At 38.6% G+C, this 23,144-nt stretch overlaps 1 protein-coding gene across 2 annotated transcripts in view; it reads right to left on the bottom strand.

Moving 5' to 3' along the window:
- Positions 1-10,538: 10,538 nt before the first annotated feature.
- Positions 10,539-23,144, bottom strand: part of PKIB (cAMP-dependent protein kinase inhibitor beta) — a 111,142-nt gene continuing 98,536 nt past the window's right edge. For both annotated transcript variants that reach the window (XM_019633872.1, XM_019633871.1), the window contains 2 exons: positions 14,108-14,284; positions 10,539-11,784 (listed from right to left, as the gene is read on the bottom strand). In XM_019633872.1, coding sequence (XP_019489417.1) covers positions 11,717-11,784; positions 14,108-14,276 — 237 coding nt within the window. In that variant the 5' untranslated portion in view covers positions 14,277-14,284 and the 3' untranslated portion in view covers positions 10,539-11,716. The remainder of the gene's footprint in view (positions 11,785-14,107; positions 14,285-23,144) is intronic.

The following is a 23,144-nucleotide window of genomic DNA, read 5'->3' as shown; positions in this document are numbered from 1 at the left end:
TATATATATATATATATATATATATATATATATATATATATATATTCTCTCACATTCTATTTTTCTAAAACTGGCTAATTTGTTCCCCTGATTTTCCAATATTCATTCCTCCTTGCATCTCTTTATATATTAATTTTAGTATTTCTTTTTCCTTTGCGTTTCTCTATTATTCTCTTTTCTTCTATTACTTATCTAATTTCTTTCCCTTAGGAAAGAGATCAAAATAAATACTTGCCTTTAAAGTTGGTCTCTCAGCTACCATCTGGTTACCGCTATGTTCCGTTTTAAAAAATCAACAGTAGACCCTTTGTGAAGGCAGAAATTCAGCTCACTTATGCTACCACAGTATGGTTGTTAAAATGGTTGCTAAGACCCAGCTTATTAAAATGCAAGTCTTGGTGATAGAGACAGCAGTGGTTCAGATTCCAATTTTCACATCTGTCTACTTCTCTGAAGGCTGAGGACATGTGAAATACTATTTTAAAAAACAACACCAGCAACATGAAGAAAAGGTGAAGAAACTCTGATCTGAGGCTAGATGGCTTTCGTTAGCAGATCACTAGCTAGGGTCAGTCAGATATTCAAGAAACACTCCAGTGATCTGGGAGGGGAATATGGGCTGCTGAACAGTCATGTGCACGGGGTGGGGTTTTTACAGCTCCCTGTTCTCTGATTAGATGTTTTTGACAGAGTCAGCTAGTTTTTGTGAGGCGCCACCCATTTCCCATTGACTGACTAAGAATAAGGTAGAAAACGTTTTAATTTATAAAACTTAAGAAAAATAAAGGCATTTGATAGATTTTATCTCATTGCTTCACTACTCAAAATAATTTTTTTGTGTGTTCCATCGCCTATAGGATAAGGCCCAAATGCTTTCTCCTGCCTTTCCAAAGCCTCTGAAACCTATTCTGAATCTCATTTCCAATCTTATTTGCCGTATCTCCTCCTGTATATTTCTCTCTGCACCTCAATGCCAGCCACAGCAGCCTATTTCTCCCCAGGTATATCTGGGGCATTTCTGCTTCTTTTCAGCCCTTTGATCATGTCTGAAACACTCGCAGTCCCACAAATAGTGTTTTTTCTTCCCTGCTCACCCGTGGCTGAGCCTGTACTCAGGGAGGAAGAACATACTCTAGAAGAACCCCCAGAAGGGCGGCCACTGCTGGTTTCTCTTCCTCTCTTTTGTGACCTCAAATGCTGCCAGAAGACCTCAAATGTGGTAACGTCAGAGCCACTAAGGATAGGGACATGATGAGATGAAGAGGAACAGAAACGTTCTTTCGAAGGGTGAAAATCTTAAAAAAGGGACTTCAGATAGCCTTTGCTTTAAAGTCTTGTTTTTTAGCACACCCTCAACTTCCATCATATCGGAAACTTTTAACTGACCTGTGCCTCAATTTCCTCAGCTGCCTACATGGGAACAATAATACCTACATCATAGGGTTGTGAGAATTTAAGAGTTAATATGGGTAAAGCACTTAGAACAGTTTCAGTATCTGGCAGGTAGTAATCCTTGTAGAAACGTTTGCTCTCATCTAGGGAGAAGATACAGGTTTAAGGTTAAAAGCACAGCTTCTGGATTCAACCTGTTTTGGTTTGAATCTTGGCTTTGCCATTGAGTAGTGTGACCTTGGGCAAGGACGTCTCTGGACCTGTTTTTTCATGTATAGGACTATTGTGAGAACTAAACAAACAAACACATACAGCACTGGGAAAAGTCTTTAGTGCATATTAAGTGTTAGTTGTTAATGCGTATTAAGCATTATCTGTCCCTTCCATCCCCACTCACCCACATGAGGCCCATCACTGAATACGGGACTTCCTGTCCAGTGACAGCACTTCAGAGATATCAAGACGCTGTGCTCAGGGCCTCTTGCCCACAACAGGTATCTTGCCAAGACTACTTGGCCGGCATCCCCTTTGTGCACTCAACTTTCCCACACAACACACAGCAGGATTTGTGGGAAAAGCTTTCCCTATTTCTCTTCCTGCCCTTGGAAGACCAGGAATAATCATTTAGTTAACCCCTATTTTATTTTCATGAGACCCATCTTTCTCCTAAGTGGAGAGGGAAGCTGTGAAGTGATAGAAGATATTTTTAATTACATCAAGAATAAAACTATACGAGTCATGAGACGTGGAGTAGAGAGTGGGAATGGAGTCAATGGAATTGTAATAGATGAGTATGATATCGGGGGTGGGAGGGCAGTACATGGAGGAGGGGGGTTGTTTCTGTGTGAAGGGTGAAAAGGATAACTATTGCATTGTTCTGTACACATGAAACTAACAATAAAAAATAAACAAATAAATTCAACACACACACACACACACACACACACACACACACACACACACACATACACACACACACAAAGAATAAGGCTATACATTCACATACTATTTTCTTGGCCTCAAGCTGCCAGGGCTTTTCAAAGTCTCAACGTGAAAATTGAAAAGAGTCATTTTAACTTGAAAAACATCAAAGGTCAGCTCTGAATCTAAGATTGTAGAGGCTTCAGAATGGTTTTCAACTTGATTTTAATGAATAAAATATTTGTGCATAACTATCTTAAATTTTAAAAAGGAAAGAAATCTGTCAATCCTGCTGTACAGAAAAAAGAACACTTCATTGCATGGAAGTAAAAATGCTAGCCTTTGTATTCCTAAGAAGTGTATTTTAAAGATGCGTTAGAGCACCCTCTTTTGGCACCCGAGAACACTGGGTATCCTAAATAATAAATAGCCAAAGATTAGCACACTTAATATTAAGAATTTCCTTTCTAAACTGTCTCTCAGGAAAATTGTGTTTGAAATACTGTAGTTTTTGTTTGTTATTGTTTTATTTTGTTTTTGAAATAATCCTGACCAACACACCTAGCAGAACTGGTAAAATAAAACAAATTGGGAACCTTAAGAAACCTGATTAGACTTTTATAAAGTCAGGAAGAAGTGTGATGCTAGCACCACCTAGTGTCAATTTTAAGTAAATCTCACAAATGAAAACTAAAGGGAATTTACCCAAAGGCATACAATCAATTTAGGTTAAATTTAGGTGAAAATCCTGGAACAAAATCCACACTTATTGAATGATGGCCCCCTGTTTTTTTTTCTATTGTTCTCCATAATCTTGTAATATCAAATAAAGGAAATATTTGAAAAACAAATCCCTTCCACTGATAAAAATTCAATTTAGGTGAAAATTTTATTATAAAATAGGAATATTTGAATGTCTAACATGTCTAAAACACTATGAGAACCTTCACAGAGCTCCCAAAGCCAAGTTCACATACTCTAAGGTGGTGCAAGACTTTTTTCCCAAGTTCTTGCTTTGACAAGATTGGTTCTCTGAGGGCTCTGTAGACGTTCCCCATCTAGCACTGGTGCTTCTTTGCTATCAGTACTGTCAAACACTCAACCTCCGAAATACCAGGGGTGCCCAAAAAATGTATACAAGTGGACACTGTGGTCAACGTTGCTCAAGCAGTAGTTCGCTGTCATCAGAAGTGCCTGGACGCTGACGGTAACCACTTTGAGCACCTCTTGTCATTGCAGAAGTCAAACGTGACTTGTATTCATCTTTTGTTACTGGTATATATTTGAGTGTCACAATTTTAATAGTTTTTTTTTCTTTCTTAAAATGTGTGTACATTTTTTTTTGGCACCCTCTGTATATCTACATGGAATGAAGGACGTCATTTCATTTGCCTGTGTGGCCCTACTTTTAAGATATTTATAGCTAGTTCATGCCAGATTCATTTTGTGTTTCCTACAGAATGTCAGTGTGTGCCCTTTCGCAGTGAAGACCAGTCCCAGGACCAATATGACACGAGTCAGGGTGCTGTGTGGTGGTTCTCTTCTTTTCAGTTCAACTTTGGTCCATTTTGCCTCACTTCCAGATATTATCTCCCAGACAAGAGAACCACAGGCTCCTCACCACTTTTCCATTCCTTTTCCACCCCTTTCAGCGTCCTGTGGGCTCATGGTAAATTGCGCTCACCATAGAAATATTTTCTGGAATAAGGTAAAAATACGGATGAATGAATAAATACCAAACAAATAAAATTACCATGCTAAGCTATAAATGTCTCGTATTGGCTTACGTGCTATCCTGCCTATATAAAATGTTTCAATTTTCCTAGAAATCCTGAGTGACACCCAGGCAAATTGAACAAATTTTTTAAAGTCATGGATGCGATGGTCTGGGGCAAAAGAGCCTTTTGGTGGTGCAAGAGAGGCAGCGCACATCCTGCTCTGAGAACCGCATCCCAGGCGACCGTCACAGCTTTTTGACTTGTGTGAATTCTCAAAAGCAACCCCTAAATCCGCTTTCTCCATCCATAAAATGAGAAACATTAACAAGTCTTTTGTATGGTTATCATTAAGAAGCTTCTAAAGGATCTACTCTGGTGCTTAGTACTATCACCAGTCACTCCACGTATGGCTATAGTAATACTAATAATTATTTCTATTGATATGTGCTCAATAAGAAATCCATTCTAGGATTTTAACAGGTAGCAACAGTACCTTCCGGAGCCCTTTGTTTGAACCAGTGCTTCCATTTTACATAGCTGCAGATTTTTGTTGTGAGAGTTGTCATCCATAACCAAAAAAAGTAAATAAAAAAAGGAATGCACCCTGATCAATCAGTTCTGGTTTTTGCTAAGGAGTTGCCACTCATGAAAAGAAAAGAAAGCAAAGGAATAGGAGGAAAATCTACTTTGGAAAATAACAGAAAAGAATCAACAGATGTAGAACATTCACCATAATGTTTCCACCACCCTTTATGCTCAGAAAATTAATAATAATAATAATAATAATAATAATAATAATAATAATGACTTTTGCTAGGTATCAAGCACTTTCCTTATCACTTTATCAGTATTGTCTAATTTAATTTCCATAATAATTCACCATTTGGCACATTAAAGAAGCAGAAGCACAGAGAGTAAAATAACCAAAGTCGTGAGAGAAAATTGCAAAGCTGGGATTTTGAATTTGAGGTACCAGTTTCCACAGCTAAGGCATCAAGCTAGTATGCTTTGGTAATTCCTTCTCTTGTTCTCTCTGTCTCTCCACTATCATCTGCCCAAGCCACCCAGGCCACCCAAGCTAGCAAAACTGAAGTGAATGCACTGTTTCCTTTTGCCCCATCTTGTGGTCACTCACATTCTAGAGGTTCAAACCTTTCCAGCCCAGATCACAAAAATATCTCTTGGCACATGACCCAGAACAGTTTCTTTTTATTCTTCTTTCTCCTCCTTTGTACTATCAGGTTTCCAGATAGCTGCTTTATCATCCCTTTTTGTCCATGTTTACCTCACAGTATTAAGACTTTATAGCTATTGGCTAAACCAAGAGGCTTGTAAAAGAAAATGGCAAAAATAGGCACGAAGACTTTCTTTAATGAGCCCCAGCTAGGTAGCTTTGTTGAAAGTCTCTACTTGCTATGACAAACTACTATACCATACGTTCCTAAAAATGGCTTAATTTAAAAAAATCGGTAGGTGAATTTAATTTTGTCTTTAAACTGCTATTGACCTCTCAATCCCCTTTGTCTGGATTCCTTCTCAGAAAAGAAAATCCCCTTCTGTTGGCAAATATTCAACACATTTGATACCTGTGTAATACAAAATACTTATAAATATGTATACAATGTATATAATAGAATATGTGTACATTGTGATGAATAAGTTATTTAATATATACATCATTCAGAATATGTCATTCCTAGCAATGAGGATGACCATGGCTTCATTTCTGGTCTTCTAAATGAGAAATAAATACGATATAATACTATGACCCATGAGCTACGTTGCTCTTTTTTCTTTTACATTTTCATGGAACAAGATACTCATTTAGGTACCGACTCAAAATTTTGTTTTGTTGCAATAATTGTCATAAAACACTAGTGAGGTGACTCATTGTTCAATGGTAATACTTATCACCTATCAGCAGCTCATTAGCATGACTGAATGGGCACTAATGTAATAATTACCAAGAACTGTCAATTTCCAGCATAGTGTCTTCTCCCAGCCCCATGAATTAGAGATGTTTGTGAAATCGCATAGGAAGACAGAAGATAGCCAAATTAACAAATCCAGCTGCCCACCACCTTCACTACCAGAGAATAATGGCAAAAGCATCTGGAATAAAAATGATGGTGATAATAGCTAGTATTTGTTGAATAATTGTTTTTTGGTAGGCATTAGTCAAGTATTTAACATATACAGTAGGTCCTCACTTAACATGTCAGTAGGTTCCTGGAAACTGCAACTTTAAGCAAAATGATGTATAACAAAACTAAAATTCTAAGACTAATTGATATAAACAAGACTTAAGTTCTTTAGGCATATTTTTGGTCACAAAAACATCACCAAGCTTCTAATTCAAGATCCAGAACACTTATCATATTCAACACTGAAATAAATGTGAGCTATACATAAACTTAAGCAAGATTAATAAAAACAAGTAAGATAATTATTTTTCAACCCATTAATTCCAGTTCAGGGTCGCAAATGGATGGGACTTATCCCAGCAGTTCAGGGAACAAGATGAGAACCCACCCTGGACAGGACGCCCTTCCATCACAGGGTACACACACACTTACACACACACTCACGCAGATTGGGACAATTACATGCCAGTTCACCTAACATGCACATCTTTGGGATATGGGAAGAAGCCAGAGTACCTGGAGAAAACCCACGTGGATGCGGGGAGAAACATGCCAACTCCACACAGGCAGTGGCCCCAGCCAGAATTGATTATGTTTCCTCATTAACATTATAACAAAACAACATTGAACAAAACGACCTTACTGGGGGGAGGCAACCAAGATGGCACAGTTGGTAAACGCTGTGTACCTTCTCTCACAACCACATCAAAATTACAACTAATCTACAAAAGAACCATTATTGAGAATCACCTAAAATCAAGATGAACTGAAGCCTTTCAACTAGGGACATGCAAAAGAAGCCACCTCCAGACTGGTAAGAAGGTCAAAGATACGAAACGGGCTTGTCCCATACCCGCCTGTGACTATTAAAGATTGGGAGAACTATTTCGGCTGTGGGGGTCCCCCCAACCCATCCCCTAGAGGAGCAAGAAATTCCAGCTCGGGGTTCCAATGCCAGGGAAAGAAGTCCCCATAAATTCTGGTTGTGAAAACCAGCAGAGATTGTGACTGAATGAGACTGAGTGTGGCTGCACGCCCAGGCGCCCCTCTTAAAGGGACTGTGCTCAGACTTACCCACCAACAGAATCACTAGCTCTGAGCTCCAGCGCTGGGGCAGCAGCTGTAAAGGAGGCAGGGACAAATGGTGGGGAATTGAGTTGTCTGGCTTGGGACAGAGGGTGGAGGGGCGACTTTCTCCTGGACGGGGGAGCTGGCAGAGGCCATTGTGTCTTTGTTGAGTCCTCCCCCTTTCCGGTGAGCAAACACAGGTGGCCACCATTGCTGAGTCTCCACCGTTTGTTCACCGGCCCTGGTGATTTGAGACCTGGCCTCGCCCCACTTCCAAGCACACCCAAGCTGCTTTCTGTGGTTTTTTCATGCAGACCACCTGCCTTGGCTCAAGCTGCACTTTCCTAGGATCTCTCAAAAGTTCACGGAACCCAGACAAGCAGCATCTGGCTTGAGCGTATCCTGTGCCTCTGGCTGAGCAGCCCTAAGCTCAGCACTAGCGGCAGCTGGCCTTGATGTGTGGATTGGCCCTCTCAAGGTGCTTCCAAGCACAGCACAGCAGCAATCTGTGGATTTCTTTCTGGCTCCCGCTGGGTGGCCCTGGGTGTGGCATGGGCTGTGGCTGAACTAGACCTACAGCAGATCCCCTCCAAGGTGGTCCTGGGGCTGGTGCCCCCAATGGCCAGCTTCAAAACGAGCTGGAGCATTATCCAACCACTCCCTAGAACAACACACCCAAGGGGCAGATTGGGCAGGCACCAGAGTCCTGTTGAGGCAGATCCTGCTCCAAAGGGTCAGGCCCTGCACGACAACACTTCCACTGTAGTCAAGGCCAGTCCTCACAACCAGTGAGCCCAAGGGTCAGTTCCTCCCATTGATGTGCATTTATCAACCAAGACTCAACTATAAGAGGAGGGCACACACAACGCACACAAGGGACACACCTGGAGCGTGAGGCTCAGGTGACTAGAAAGACTGCACCACTGAACCCCTCAGCACACCTATTATATAAGACCACGTAACTAAGACTAGAAGACATAGCAGCCTTACCTAATATATAGAAACAAACACAGGGAGGCAGCCAATAGGGGGAGACAAAGAAACATGTCCCTAATAAAAGAACAGAACACAGCTTCAGAAAAAGAACTAAGCAAAATGGAGATAAGCAATCTATCAGATGCAGAGTTTCAAAAACTGGTTATAAGAATGCTCAATGATTTCAGGGAGAACTTTGACAGAGAGATAGGAAGCATAAACATGCATAAAATAAAGGATACAATAATGGAAATGAAGAATATATTACAGGGAATCAACAGTAGATAGATAAAGCAGAGGATCCAACCAGCAATGTAGACGATAAGGTAGCAGAAAACAGCCAACCAAAATAGCAGAAAGAAAATAATAATCCAAAAAATTGAGGAGAGTTTAAGAGGCCTCAAGGACAATATGAAGCATACTAACATTCACCTTATAGGGGTATCAGAAGGAGAAAAGAGAGAACAAGGTATTGAAAATCTATTTGAAGAAATAATGACAGAAAACTTCCCTAACCTGGTGAAGGAAATAGACATACAAGCCCAGGAAGCACAGAGAATCCCAAACAAGATGAACCCAAAGAGGCCAACACCAAGACACATCATAATTAAAATGTCAAAGGTTAAAGACAAAAAGAGATCTTAAAAGCAGCAAGAGAAAAGCAGTTAGTTACCTATAAGGGAACCCCTGTAAGACTGTCAGGTGATTTCTCAAACAGAAATTTTGCAGGCAAGGAAGGAGAAGCAGGAAATATTCCAAGTAATGAAAAGCAATGACATAAAACCAAGATTGCTCTACCCAGCAAGGCTGTCATTTAGAATTGAAGGACCAATAAGGAGTTTCCCAGACAAGAAAAAGCTGAAGGAGTTCATCACCACCTAACCAGTATTACAAAGAATCTTAGAGGGACTTCTTTAAAATGGGAGGGGGATTAAGGATGGGTGAAAGGGGAAGGTATTAAGACGTACTAGTTGGTTGTTATACAGTAGTCATGGGGATGTACAGTATAGCATAAGGAATATAGTCAATAATATTGTAATAACTATGTATGGTGCCAGATAGGTGCTACATCTATCAGAGTGATAGATGGCAACGAGGTTGGGGATAGGGTGAAAAAAGTGAAGGCATTAAGAAATACAAATTGGTAGTTAATACAATATGGAGAATATAATCAACAATGTTTTAAAGATCATATGAGGTGCCAGATGGGCACTGGACTTATCAGGGGGATCACGTCATAGACTGTAGATGCCTGACTAATGCGCTATACACCTGAAGCTGAAGCTGAATAATATTGAATGTCAACTCTAACTAAATATATAGGTATATATAGTCATGGGGTGTGGAGTACAACATAGGGAAGATAGTCAATGGTACCGTAAGAGCTATATAAGATGTCAGAGGGGTAGTAGCTTGGGGGATGGGTTATCACTTTATGAGGGGTTTAAATGTCTAACTATTATGTTGCTTCGTACACCTGAAACTAATAAAAGAAATAAAAAATAAAAAACCTTATTGGAGGACCTGCTGTACTATCTCATTTACTACTTCCACTAGCCCTATGGAGTGTATACTACTATTAATACCATTCCAAGAGGATAAAACTGAGACTTAGAGATATGATGTAAATCGCCCAAGATTATACAGCTCGGGAGTGGCAGAGCTAGAATTCAAACCCTGGTCATCTGAATCCAAAAATCCACATGCTTGACAATTTAACTCTACTCCTGGGCTTCTCAGCCTCAGCACTACTGACACACATGGCCAGATAATTCTTTGTTGTGAGGGCCTGCCCTGGAGGCTGGCAGGATGCTTAACGGTTTAACAGCACCCCTGCCTCTGCCAACTAGATGCCAGCAGCGCCTTCTCCCCTGGTCCCTGACCCTACTGGTAGGAGCCAAACATGTCTCCAGATGTTGCCAAATATCCCTTAGGAAGCAAAATTGCCACTCCCCCCAGGTTGAAAACCACTGCTCTACTCTAACCTTTCTATATACTGATGATATAATGTCACGTCATTAAATAATGCAGAAGTAACATTTTAATGGCTCTAACATATGTTATTGAATATTAAATTAGTGCTACACCTAAAATATTACTTTTATTTCATAAAGAAAATTTTGTATTTGAGAACTTATAACAATCAGGTTCTTTGAAATCTACCTATCTTTGGTGTATATTAGATATAAAGGTAAACTTCACCAATAAAATAATAAGCAAGAGGTGTTTTATATGGCAAAAACTATTAGCTTCCGTCTATAAAACATGTTGCCATTTTCACCTGGTATACTTTAGAAGATAATGGAGACTTGTGTCAGTAACAGATTTAACAGTGAAAGAGTTTATTTGATTACTGTATACAGACATGGCCTCAGTTACAATCAAATCAAATAAAACTGCATGCATATATATCTGAAAATGAAAATAAACTCAGTAAATTTTATTTTTAATTTAGAATTGTATTATTTTCCTGAAATACCTACTAAATCAAAATTTACTAAGGCTTTGGTTTTGGTTTTGTTCCTTTTAAAATATATAATTATATATATATATATTAAAAGCAAGTATTTTGCTATTCCTCCCTACACATCATTCACCAAATATTTAAGTGCTTACTCTTATGTTAGATACTTTAGGAAAGATATAAAAATCAAGGTCTGCACTCCTGAGGAAATTATTATTTTAGAAACAAGTCATATATACACAAAAGCCCTAAGAATAAGAAAAGACAGTGTAAAGCAACTAGTAAGGTGTTTGCATAATTCACATTAAAGAAAAGTATACCCACACACATACAACACCAAAGGTAAGGAAGGTAGTAAAATCATTTAGTAGGTATGTTACATATAAATAATTTGCCACAGATTTTGTATTTTAAAAGTCTACATGAAAAATCACAGTCTGCATAGACTAGAAGCAATGTATATCAAGCAAAAACATCCTAGAGGTGTTTAGGTTGTCAAGATTTTACAATTTTTTTTCCAATTTTTTTTAGGGTTTGTGGTGAAATTTTTTGGTTAAAAATAAACACTCTATTCATGTGTTTTCGACTATTCCATTATTCCTTCTATCCAAGAAATATAATTTCCTACAAATACCATGAAGTTTTAAATTAATGGTGTTCAGTTTATATTTACTGAGAAATGTTTTATCTATTACCATAAAAATGGAATAAAAAACAGACCTGACTAAATAAATCTAAAAGAGAACAGTATAGTTTGTTTGGTTTATAGACAAAGGTATGTATTTAAGTGACCATACATTCTTAACCTTTTCCTTGGGTGCAATTTGAAAGTAATCTGCCTTTTAATAACCTATATTGGACATCACGGTTGCAATCCAAATGAATAGCATCACAATAAAATTATCTAAAAACACACATGTTGCTTAGGGCGGCAATGTTACCATAGTTACTACCAGATCAAACACCTCAGGAAAGCAGAGCCATTAAGTCTTTCAATGTGCAGAAATTCAGCACTCTTGATAGGTTATGAGCCTTCATTTGTCTTCATTAGGGGGCTTTTCCAATTGGTCTTGTGTCGTTTCTTCATCTTTCTTCTTTACATCTAAAAAAATAAACAATTTTCATTCATTTTTAGAATATATTGAAATATATTTTGTATTATTTTGGAATAAAACAGTTCGTTTTTCCTTTATGCACCCTAGTCATTTTCTACTTGATTAGAACATACTGTGGCATCACTCCAGATACAGAAACTATACAAAGACAGACCTCAGCTTTTTGTTTTTATTAGCAATTGGAAACTATTCATTTTTAAACCCTTCATAGTATTTGTACTTAGCTAAAGAAAACAAAGATAGGTATTAAATCTGCTAATTGGTAGCTGTTAACAAAACATTGTTTACACCATCTAACTTTAATTAGACCTTTTATATTGAGTAACTTCTCTACCTCACTAATTGAGGATGGTCCTTCAACAGCTACATCATGTTCTGGTAACTATACCCTAGTCCCCCCCTTATCTGTGGTTTTGCTTTCTGCAATTTTAGTTGCCCACAGTTGACCACAATCCAAAAATATTAAGTGGACAATTCCAGATATAAACAATTCATAAGTTTTAAAGTGCGCGTTGTTCTGAGCAGCGTGATGACATCTCATGCCGTCCCGCTCCATTCCACTTGGGATGTAAATCATCCCTTTGCCCAGCATCTCCACACAGTACAAGCTCCCGCCCATTCGTTATGTAGTAGCCACCTCGGTTATCAGGTCAACCCTTGCAGTATCACAGTGCTGTGGTCAAGTAACGCTTATTTTACTTAAAATAGCCCCAAAGCCACTCACATAACTTTTATAACTGTATACTGTTGGAATTGTTCTATTTTATTAAATTACTGTGGTTAATATCTTACTGTGCCTAAATAATAAATTAAACTTTATCATAGGTATGTATGTATAGGAAAAAACATAATAGATACAGAGGGTGCCAAAAAAAAGTATACACATTTTAAGAAAGGAAAGAGTTGTATTAAAATTATAATACAATGAATAATGCTAGCATTCATTTGATTAATACCATCTTTTGAGCGAACATCATTCTACACATTGCCACCGTAATTCAATTCAACTTCAAAAAATAATACATAGATAACACCTCTTAAAATCTGTACTTTTTTTTGGCACCCTTGGTATATAGGGTTAGGTACTATCTGCGATTTCAGGAATCCACTGGGGATTTTTGGAACATATTCCCTGCAGATAACAGGGGGTTACTATAAGGCATTTTCAAACTTAAAAGCCAAAAAACATTACACATATTTTTCTTTTCTTTTTGTTTCTTCCATCTTTCCTTTCATCATATAATAATCTATGTGTATATCTCTTTACTTTTACCTGTAGTGTCCCATATGAGAAATGCGATGACCTTTGGAAAAATGTGAGGTAACCATGGGACTTCAGGATCTGACCACAGTCCCTGGCCTAACAAGGATGCATGTATTTCAGAGGGATCAAACCAGGAACATTTGTAACTTTACTGGGTAGCAAATAACCTCCTGAGGCGAAGAACCAAGGGCCCTCTTCTGGGGCTTGCATGAATGTGGTAAATGTGCAGAAGCTTCTAGCTCTCTATTGCCTCATTGACAACAGGAATAAATTTCTACACACACAATGGAGTCCACCTTGACATCTAAAATGGGGCACAAGGCACAAGTATTTTAGTAATGACTTGGAACTGAAATTATATTTAACCCCTATGAATGTTTTTAAATGAAGGGACTCTTTTAAACTTTATTGAAATTATCACTATATTTATTTTCACAAGACTAAACTCTGGAAGCTATATGAACTGTATGTAAGAAATGGGGAGAAAGACCCAAGATTTTCCTTCATTGGTTTGACAGCTCTCCTTTTTTTTTTTTAAATTCAACTTTCTACTGGTTGAAGGATGATCAGCTTTTATATAAATATTCACCTTAAAGAGCCCCTGTCTAGTTGATAATAAACTAGGCTCATAGAATACTGCAGCGAAGCAGAAGCTTCTGAAGAGATTTGTGAGTGGGTGGCAGAAAGGAAATTATTTTATTTCTGAGTACTTCTCAATAAATTTTGTAAACTCATTGAGGGAAGAAACTGTATTTGTTCACCTTTTATTCTCAATCACTGGCACTGTGCATGACTATACATATACAATGAATAAATAAACATTCAGTTTCCATGCACACACCATGACATAAAAAGATGAAATTGTCCCACTTTGAGAAAGCCTGAAAACTCTACTTAGTCCTAAATAAAAGCTGAGAGGTTTTAGTAAACCATAAGAACAAAAGAGCCCTGCTAACCAGCTAAAAGGGAGGCTGTTCCTCAGGAAAGGGTTGGTTAGGAACAGAGACTGACTTGTGCTGCTGACTTGAGAAGAAGTTCACTGTTACCTTCCTTGATGGAGAGGGCCTCCAGTTTGAGGGGCAACTCTGAAGTTCCGCCCGTCACCGCTGAACTTTGGATGTCTGGGACGGCATTCCGGCGGCCTGTCCTTGCTGAAGATGCAAAATTGTTGACCACAGGCTCCACATCAGTCATTTCTGATGAATCTATCCTCATAGCAACATCTACAAGTAGAATGTGCACATGAAGAAGAGGATACATCTATTCTGAGGTAAATGCTCACAATGGTTGCTGAAAGGCATGGCTTCATCAAAAACACAACAGGCATGAGGATCTAATCATTGATCACACCCTGCATCTATGTCTACTGTTACTGTCCTGGGGCTTCCCTTTACTAATTCACACTTTCTTCACTGAATAAAACAGGAAGTTCTCAGTGTCGGCCAGGTTGCCATAAATAGCCCTTGAGCCAAAAGAGCCACTTGGGCGCTTTAGGGTGCAGTAATCTCTTGCCTTTTGTTCTGCTTTTCTATGGACGGATCAGCCAAATGACAGCTTGGAAGGAAATGAAAACTGACTTGTTTGGCCACTCCTGTAGAGACTCTCTGCCTGCCAGTATTTTCTTGTTTTAGTTGTTCAGGCTGAAACCAAATCACTATAATTTGTAGGGACAAAACAAATCACACTGGTCCTACTCTTTAGAAATAAGAAATTCAACTTTATCTCAAAGGCTTTTCCCCTCAGTGATGGCTATTTATTTCTATCTATTCTCGTCTCAGATCTAATTTTCAATACGGCATGTTCATCTTGGGGAGAGTAGGACCTGTTTCACCTTTTCTGGCCTTCAAGTGGGCATAGTAAGCTTTCCTAAGCATCCTTTATCTTCCTAGCAATTGTCTGTCTCTATTAAAGGATTCTCAAGAGATCATTTACTATGCAAGGAGAGAGGTAGCAGATGTTGCTTATTCTAAAACTAACCGTCTTTCATATGATGCTGTCTAATGAAATCTTACCTAAGAAGTCAACACTGAATAGTATCTCAAAAGCAGCAGGAGCAAGAGCAGCATTTCTTGAGAACCTAGTAAGCGTTAGGCTCTCAGCTGGGCAATGAGCGCACCGAGGAATGACATACTCTCTGTTTTTAGGGGACTTGTACTTCCGAAGGGGAGAAAGGAGGAATACATAAGGATAGATAACACCATAACCCTGAATGTGCTGAGTATCAACCAAAGGGTGGAGAAAATCATCACCAGTGGTGCTCGAAAGCAGAAATACCGGGGGTGCCAAAAAAATGCATACATATTAAGAGATGTTATCTATGTATTACTTTTTGAAGTTGAGTTGAATTATGGTAGCAATGTGCAGTATGACGTTCGCTCAAAGATGGTGTTAATCAAATGAATGCTAGCACCATTCATTGTATTATAATTTTAATACAGTTTTTTCCTTTCTTAATATGTGTATACATTTTTGGGGGGCACACTCTGGATGTGCACCTTGGCCTACACAAAGCAAACCAAACTTTTCACTGTCGTTGGAAGGGAGTCCTTTCCAATCGGTTAACTTCATTTATGAAATGCTAAAAATGAAGCAAAATATGGTACATTTGGTATTAGAAATGCAACTCTTTTGGTCCATAGCACCCAAGACATGCACGCTGAGCTTAGTATGGGCCTCAGGAGTCGTCTAGGCTACTTCCCCAGATATTTTCATCTTTCCAGGAATCATGGAATATTTGAGAACAATGCTAGATTTTCAGACACACTTTTGGAATCAATTAGACTTCTAACTGTTTAGTATTGGCCAACTATCTGGCATTGATAGACAGCATAGGGTAATGTAAAGAGCACTGGACTACTCTAAAAAAAAACCCAATACAGGCTTGCAAGGTGATATTGATTAATCCATTTAATTTCTCTGAGTCACAGTTCCTGCCTTCCATAATATGTATAAAACATAGTCTGACTGATTCACAGGATTCTTGTGAAGAACTAATGACATAAAGGATATAGGAACTCTTTGTAACTATAAAATCATATGTTTGGTTATTGGCATCATTGTTCATGTCTCATTAAGTTTTATTCATTCTACCACTCTCCTATGTATTCCCTTTAATCCTAACAAGACATATATTCCTACTGGAAGACCTCTTGAGTTTTCTAAGAGGGAACCAGCATTTATTCAACACTGCAAGTACATTTTCATATCTATTCTCTCATTTAAACTACCCAGTAATCCTACGATGTAGTGAGAAAAAAACCCTCACTATATGGATATGGAAGCCAGGGCTCAAGGAGGTTAAGTGACTGGATCAAAGTCGTACAGCTGCCCATCTAGTACGCAAGGATGCAAATCCAGTCTCAGCTCACTGTGAAAGCAAGGGACCTGGGTTACCACAAAATTAACTTTCCAAATTTCTGTGATATGTATAGACAACCATACAACAGATAGTTTAGATTCCGTCCTTCATTACTTTTTAAATAAGGGAGAAAATATATATACACACACATGATATATTATACATAATCATTATATATATTGGGTTGTCGGAAAAGTCATGACGCATTTTTGCAATAAAAAACAGAAAAAATACGTCATGACTTTTCTGACAACCCAATTATATATATAATGTATTATACATATTATATATATATATATATATATATATATATATATATATATATATATATGAATGTTTGGTTATGTTGTGGGCACCCCCATGATACATGAATTTCTATTAGAGATGCCTTCTCTACTTGTGAGATCTCCAGCTTCTGAGAAGTACCTGACACTGTTTGGAAACAGTCCCCACTTGCAGGCCTCCACTCTGTCCTCAGCCGATTAATATCACATCAGAAGTCACGGCCATGATCAAGTGTTGATTTCTGTGAAGCAGCTTCCTGTGTAACTACAGATCCATTAACTATGCTAAGCGTGGAGCAGCAGCTCCATGAATACCTTGATGATGACTGGCCTGATAGTCCAAAATGTTAAAGTTGAAGATTACAATAGATATAAAAATATTAAGATAATTAAATGCTATATATTTTCTGTTAAATAAAATGAGTCAACCTTTTTAGCAAGACGGGATATGTTAAAGAAATAGTAGATGAGCATTTGGATATTGAAAGAAAACTTCCAAAAGGCGGCCTACAGAGTAGGCCATTGACATGGAAGAAGGAAACCTGGGCTCCACATTTATTTCAAGGTTTCTTTGCTGCTGGCTGCTATTTTGGAAGTTTTTGTTTTTGCCTTTATATTATTATTTCAGGCATAGATTTTCTAAATTAGTACTTTTCTATCGATTGGTGTTAGTAAACAAGCTCATCACAAAACTAAAAGTTTGTCAGTTAGACTCATTAACTACCACTTTAAGATGATAAACAGGACTGGATATGTGGGGGCCAAGCAACAAGCTGCTTTGCTCTGGAGCTTTACTTGGTCATTTCCAGCTCTCCCTGGGCACCGTCTTCCTTTCAGAGCCTACACTGATGCTGAGTGACCAGGGTGTCATGCTCCACCACAAGAGGGACAATTCACTCAGCCCGGCCCCCCAGGGCTGTGGGGAGAGAAAGCTTTCTATAGTGTAAGGTCATCTGATCTTCCTGACAGAATGTATAGGTGATTTTAGAGATCGCTGGCAGGAACATTTGAACCCACCGGGTGATTCTTGACTGGGCTCCTTTAAAATTCCCTGGCAAGAAGCTTCACTGAAGCATTGGAAATAATCTGAAAGTTCACAAGGAAAAAAATGGCTGTATGAGCTGTATATATAATATTAAGGAACATTATACAGCTATTGTAAACAATGTGCCAAATCCAGTTAGATTTACCTATGGAGATGTGTCCATGACATGTTGTGAAATAAAGCATGTTTAAAAAGTAATATTTACAGTATTGGGAGGAAAGGGGGGAAAAAGTAATGAGTATAATGTGATTTCAAGTTTATAAAAATAAAACTCTTAGGTGGGAATGTGAGAGAACAAGGAGAATATTAACCATTTTTGGAAGCTTCTTAAATAATTTAACTTGTAATAATGAGCATATATCACTACTGTAATTTAAAAGAGTTAAAACACATTCACCTGGCAAAATTATGAATACACAGATATTCTAGCCAGAAAGGCTCTAAAAATAACATTTTGACAACTTAACCAAAACTAGAATATCTTTGAGTGAAAGCCCCTCTGTCCTCCAAATAGCCATCTGTTGTTCTTATCCGATGCAACGATTGCCCACGCTTGATTTTTTAAAGGGATGATATGTATGAGAATTGCTCTCTTCAAATGCTTTGTGACATTAAAAAAATGTATAACCTATAGGAAGTTGAGGGAACACTGCTAAGCAAAACAAAAGAGAGATTAACTTGCAAGTTAATTTTCTGGGATTAAAAAGCTATTTATGTTTATGTTTGTTAGCCAAGGCAGCTGACTCACTAGCAACTCTTCCTTTTTGCTTTTACAGAATTAGCAGGGAAATCTGGATGAGTTCTGCTTTGTCAACTGTGGCTGTTTACAGGAGCTGAAACCATGTGGACATTTGGAGATGTCGCACAAGCGCTGGCATACCCACAGCAAGGTAATGCGATTTACATTGCCTGGGATACACTTCCATCTCTATTGAAAATGCACAGTTTTCAGGATGCCTTAACTAAAGACCATTACACAGTCATACATACACACACATGCCGGGATCTCTGCAGTGCCTGAAATATTGAAAATGCAACACCAGCACTCCTGAGGAGGACAAAGATATTCAAGCTAAATGGAGTACTGGAAGAATATGTATCAACAACAACAACAACAAAAATTGCTGGTCAGCTTCTAGTGGGTTCAAAACAGCCTGCTAAGAAAAGGGTATGTTAGTATGTTATAAGTATACTTATACAGTAATGCCTTGGCTTGTGAGCATAATTCGTTCTAGAAACAAACTACTTGCATTGCAAGACACTGCACATTTACCACATTAAAATGTATTAGAAATGTTTGCTCGTCTTGTGGAACACTCAACACTCGCAAACCATGTTACTCGCAATCCAGGTTCTTACTGTAATAGATGTTTTTACAACCTCTTTCCTTCCCAGCTGAGACAGTCCAGTCTCATAGCTCACACTCATTCTTTTCTCAAGCTTCATTACTTGAAACCAAGTCTGCAAGGAGGGGACACCTTCTCTAATCTCTGGATCCGTATCACTCACTCCGTCTCCTACAGTGAAACCACTCCTCATTCTGCATGTAGGACTTGCATACAGAATAAACTTCTTACTCACTAAATGAGTTCTCGGAAGGTATAAGTCAGGCTATCTGAAAAAAACAAAGCAATAACTAAAAAAGGAAGAATATGCATTTTGGAAAGTCAGTGTTTTTCCTAGCCAAAAGTCAGAGAGTCACATACATTGGTCTCCGTTGATAACATCTCATCTGTCTCTTTCCAGTTTCCAATATCTTAACAGCTTATGCTAGATTTCTCCAGTTCTCTGCCTACGGAGCATTATTTTGTGTGATTCTCTGTCTGGAACATACAAACCTCTTTCAAACAAGGCAAAAGAACCATAACAGTTGACTCTTAATGTGGACCAACACAAACAGATAAGTATTTATCCAGTCAACATTTATGGAGCTCCTACTGAGTTATTAAGTGTCAGGTTATGTGCTAGGCCCATCAACTATGAAAAGGAATCCACAGTCTGGTGAGATCAAACACATTGTGATCTTTTCATTTACCTTTTTTGAACTCAAATCCTATTCTTTGCAAATTAAGTAACAGTATACACCTCTAAAATGTGAATCCTTTAACACATCTCCTATTCACCTTAAGTATCAAGAGCATTTTAGGCTAAACAGAGCTTTCATGGAATGTGTATACATGTATAAAAATTTTTTTTTTTAACTTAGAGAGTTTCCTCTTTTTAAAAATCCTCCCACATATGCTGTTTCTGTGCCTCAAGTATAAGCCAAAGAAAATTCTACCTTTTGTCAGTTGACACACATATTTTTTTTCATGCTTAGGTTCTTGTTTGATAATGATTTAAACAGATCCCTCAACATATAATTGGCAGGCATATGGAAGCTATTTTTACCACAGAAAATGTTTGACAGTTTAAAACTATAAAATTCAAAATGCAAAGCAATTGGTTTTCTCATAACCTTCCAGGTAAAGTAACAAACAAACCTGACTACCTTTCCAGCACAATGACACCTGTTATAAGATAGGGCCACTTAGAATAATAATATGGACTGATGTGGATAAAGATAAAAAAGGATTAACTGCATTAAACCATGTAACTCACTTGAGTGTGGGGGTCACATCTACCTGGTCATCATACTTTCTTTAGTTTTCCTGCTAGAAAAACTTAGTGACGCCCTCCATAAAGAGTTGTTGGTAGGTAGTTTGCCATAGGGCTTCCCCTGACCCCTTGCAACTTCCCAAAAGAACCATTAAACTTTTGCCATTATTGCAGGAATTTAAATTTGAAAGGACCCTATATAGTCCAACCTTCAAGACCCACATAGCACATCCAGTTTGTGTCCGAGTTGTTCCTAAGTTCAGACAGCACTTTCTGCCATTACAGTGACTCCCCCTGATCCTCTCCAAAACTGTTCTCCCTGTTTATTGGTACATTATCGTGTGAGTGTGTGTGTGTGTGGTATCCAGGACACAGTGATATTTTCAGTTCTCCTTTACATAAGTATAATTCTAAATGGCTTATAAGCCACTGCAGAGAGCAGCCCTCCTACCTTACATCTTTCTTATACATAGCTTTTGTCCTTTCACCTCCCACCTTTTTATTTCTATCTTTCTGAGTGATCAGAATTGAGAAGATTTAGCATGAATTGGAAGGAAGCGTTCTTCCTCCCCCCCCCCATTTATCTCAAATCCTGCCTGTACTCTTTCATTCTCATTTACTTTTCACATTAACCTTTCCAGTCGGTGGCTCAAATATCATTGGGTTCTTATTGTATTAAGCTTCTGGAGCTTAATTAAGGAAATATTTGGATTCAGATTAAAAAGTATCTAACACCAAATCTGTGCAAAACACCGTGCTGGTTACTATGGGATTTGCCACAATAAGGAAGGACTTCCCCTGCCTCAGCCGGAGAGCTGGGAAGGCTGATGGCCAGGCAGCTCCCCCCATGCACAGAGGAGGGAGTGCTAAATCCCAAAAGAGAAAATGGGGCAGGGCTGCCTAGAGAACATAGCATTTGAGTGGGGACCCAGAGCACACCTAAGCAAATTCCAGTGAAAGGCTGCTTTCCGACCATCCACTTCTCATCTTTGCCCGTTTCAACCATTTTAGACATGAAGTGTTCTTGTTTTTCAAAAGGCGCACAAAGACTCTTTTAGGCTCACAGGAGCCCAAGAACTGAATTTGCACAAGTGAGAAAATGATATACTTTTGAGGTTTGTACGGTCCGCTTGCGCCCTTCCCATCTCAGAATGAAGACACCCTGTCTGTGCAGGGGGGTTAAAGGCAAGGGCTGAGAAGCTGGTTCCTGTTTTCATCAGACCATGGTTTTAAAATGTCAAGTGACTTTTGATGACATCAGTAGGAAGGAGAGAAGGGGAAGTGAACTCTGACCAACGTGGTCACAGTAGAAATAGCTTCGTATTCCTCTGCCTGGTACATGGACTGGAACATAGCTGCCTAATACATTTAATTAAGAAATGTTGAATCCGAGAAAAGAGTGAAAATAGGGAATATACAAAATGGAGTTATTTTAACCAAGCTGCTAAAATTACCATTAGGAAGGTTGGGGCATGAGGAAAGACTCCATCCTTGTTCTAACTCACCTAGGAACTTAAACTTTTTTGAACTTCCCAGTCCTGCATCATTGCCTGGACATACTTCTGGACCTCCACGTATCCTTCTAGTTATCTCCTGAAGGACTCACACAGATATCCACCTGACATCCATTATCCAGACCATCTGGGGCATGACCAGACATCTTACCACCCATCTTCTGCATAACCTGGCATCCGTCATCCTGGGTGCCTGACATCTGACTGAAAACCACCCTGGACCAACACTATGGAGAAGAATGCAGAACTGATAATTCTCAAGAACTTTTAACTTTTTTTTCTTCTTTGGAACATGTCTGGGTTTTTTGCCTAGCTGTGTTTCCAGTTTGAAAACTTTAAGACCCTTGAATAAATTTTTATCATTTATTTCTAGCAAAGCCTCCTGACTCTTTTTGAGTTTGTTTGACAAATCAATACCTGATACCTATAAAGTATGAGCAGGAAAACACAGTCAGTGAAAGTGTTTTTAACTATTAATATCCTTAATGAAAACTGAAAGTTTAATTATTAAATATTAAAATGAATCTTGGGTTAATATTAAAGTAGCTTTGGAGGCAGGCTGAAGACTAGTGGCAAATACAATGTCTCGCAGGTGTGGGTAGCATCAATCGTCATATGCAGAGCAGTAGTTAATGCAAAAACTCTTACAGAACCACCCTCACCCGTCTGAGAAGTTACAGACGGGGCATCTGAGTAGTTACCCTCTTCAGACACCAGCCCTCTCTGGGTCCATAAACATTGATTCGTGAACAGACTTGGCAATATGGTCAGTTTCATACATTCATCAGCTTCCCCTTGTAAAACACACAATCCTCTTAACACTTTAAATAAACCAGATCCTATAGTTTCAACTTATTCAACTAATTCTCCTTTACCAATTTCATTCTCAACAAGGAGAAAAATAAAGCTCTTTATTCTCTGGGCCTGTTTTCTTTGCCTATGATTATTATTGACAGTGATACACCTATGACAAAAAAGAGTGCTGTAATTACTGTTCCTATATAAAGGCAACTCAAAGCAATAGCTTAAGCATGGCCATTTTAAATTGCATACTTGTATTTTAGAAAACTTTTTTTTTTAAGATTTTATTGGGGAGTTGGGGGAGGGAACAGTGTTGGGGAATCAGGGAAGGGGAACAGACAAGTTGCTGTCCTTTTGTTCTTCAGTCTAGTTGTGGAGAACGTCGCTTCACTAGCCCATGCTGGTGTTGTGATCACTGTGCTCTTCCCAGGTGAGGCAATCCATCGCCGGCCATTGGACGGCCGCTCACAGCAGCTCACACCA

The sequence above is a fragment of the Hipposideros armiger genome, unplaced genomic scaffold (genome assembly GCF_001890085.2).
Source record: "Hipposideros armiger isolate ML-2016 unplaced genomic scaffold, ASM189008v1 scaffold_1423, whole genome shotgun sequence".
NCBI lineage: Eukaryota > Metazoa > Chordata > Mammalia > Chiroptera > Hipposideridae > Hipposideros > Hipposideros armiger.
This window is presented reverse-complemented; position numbering and strand designations above follow the sequence as displayed.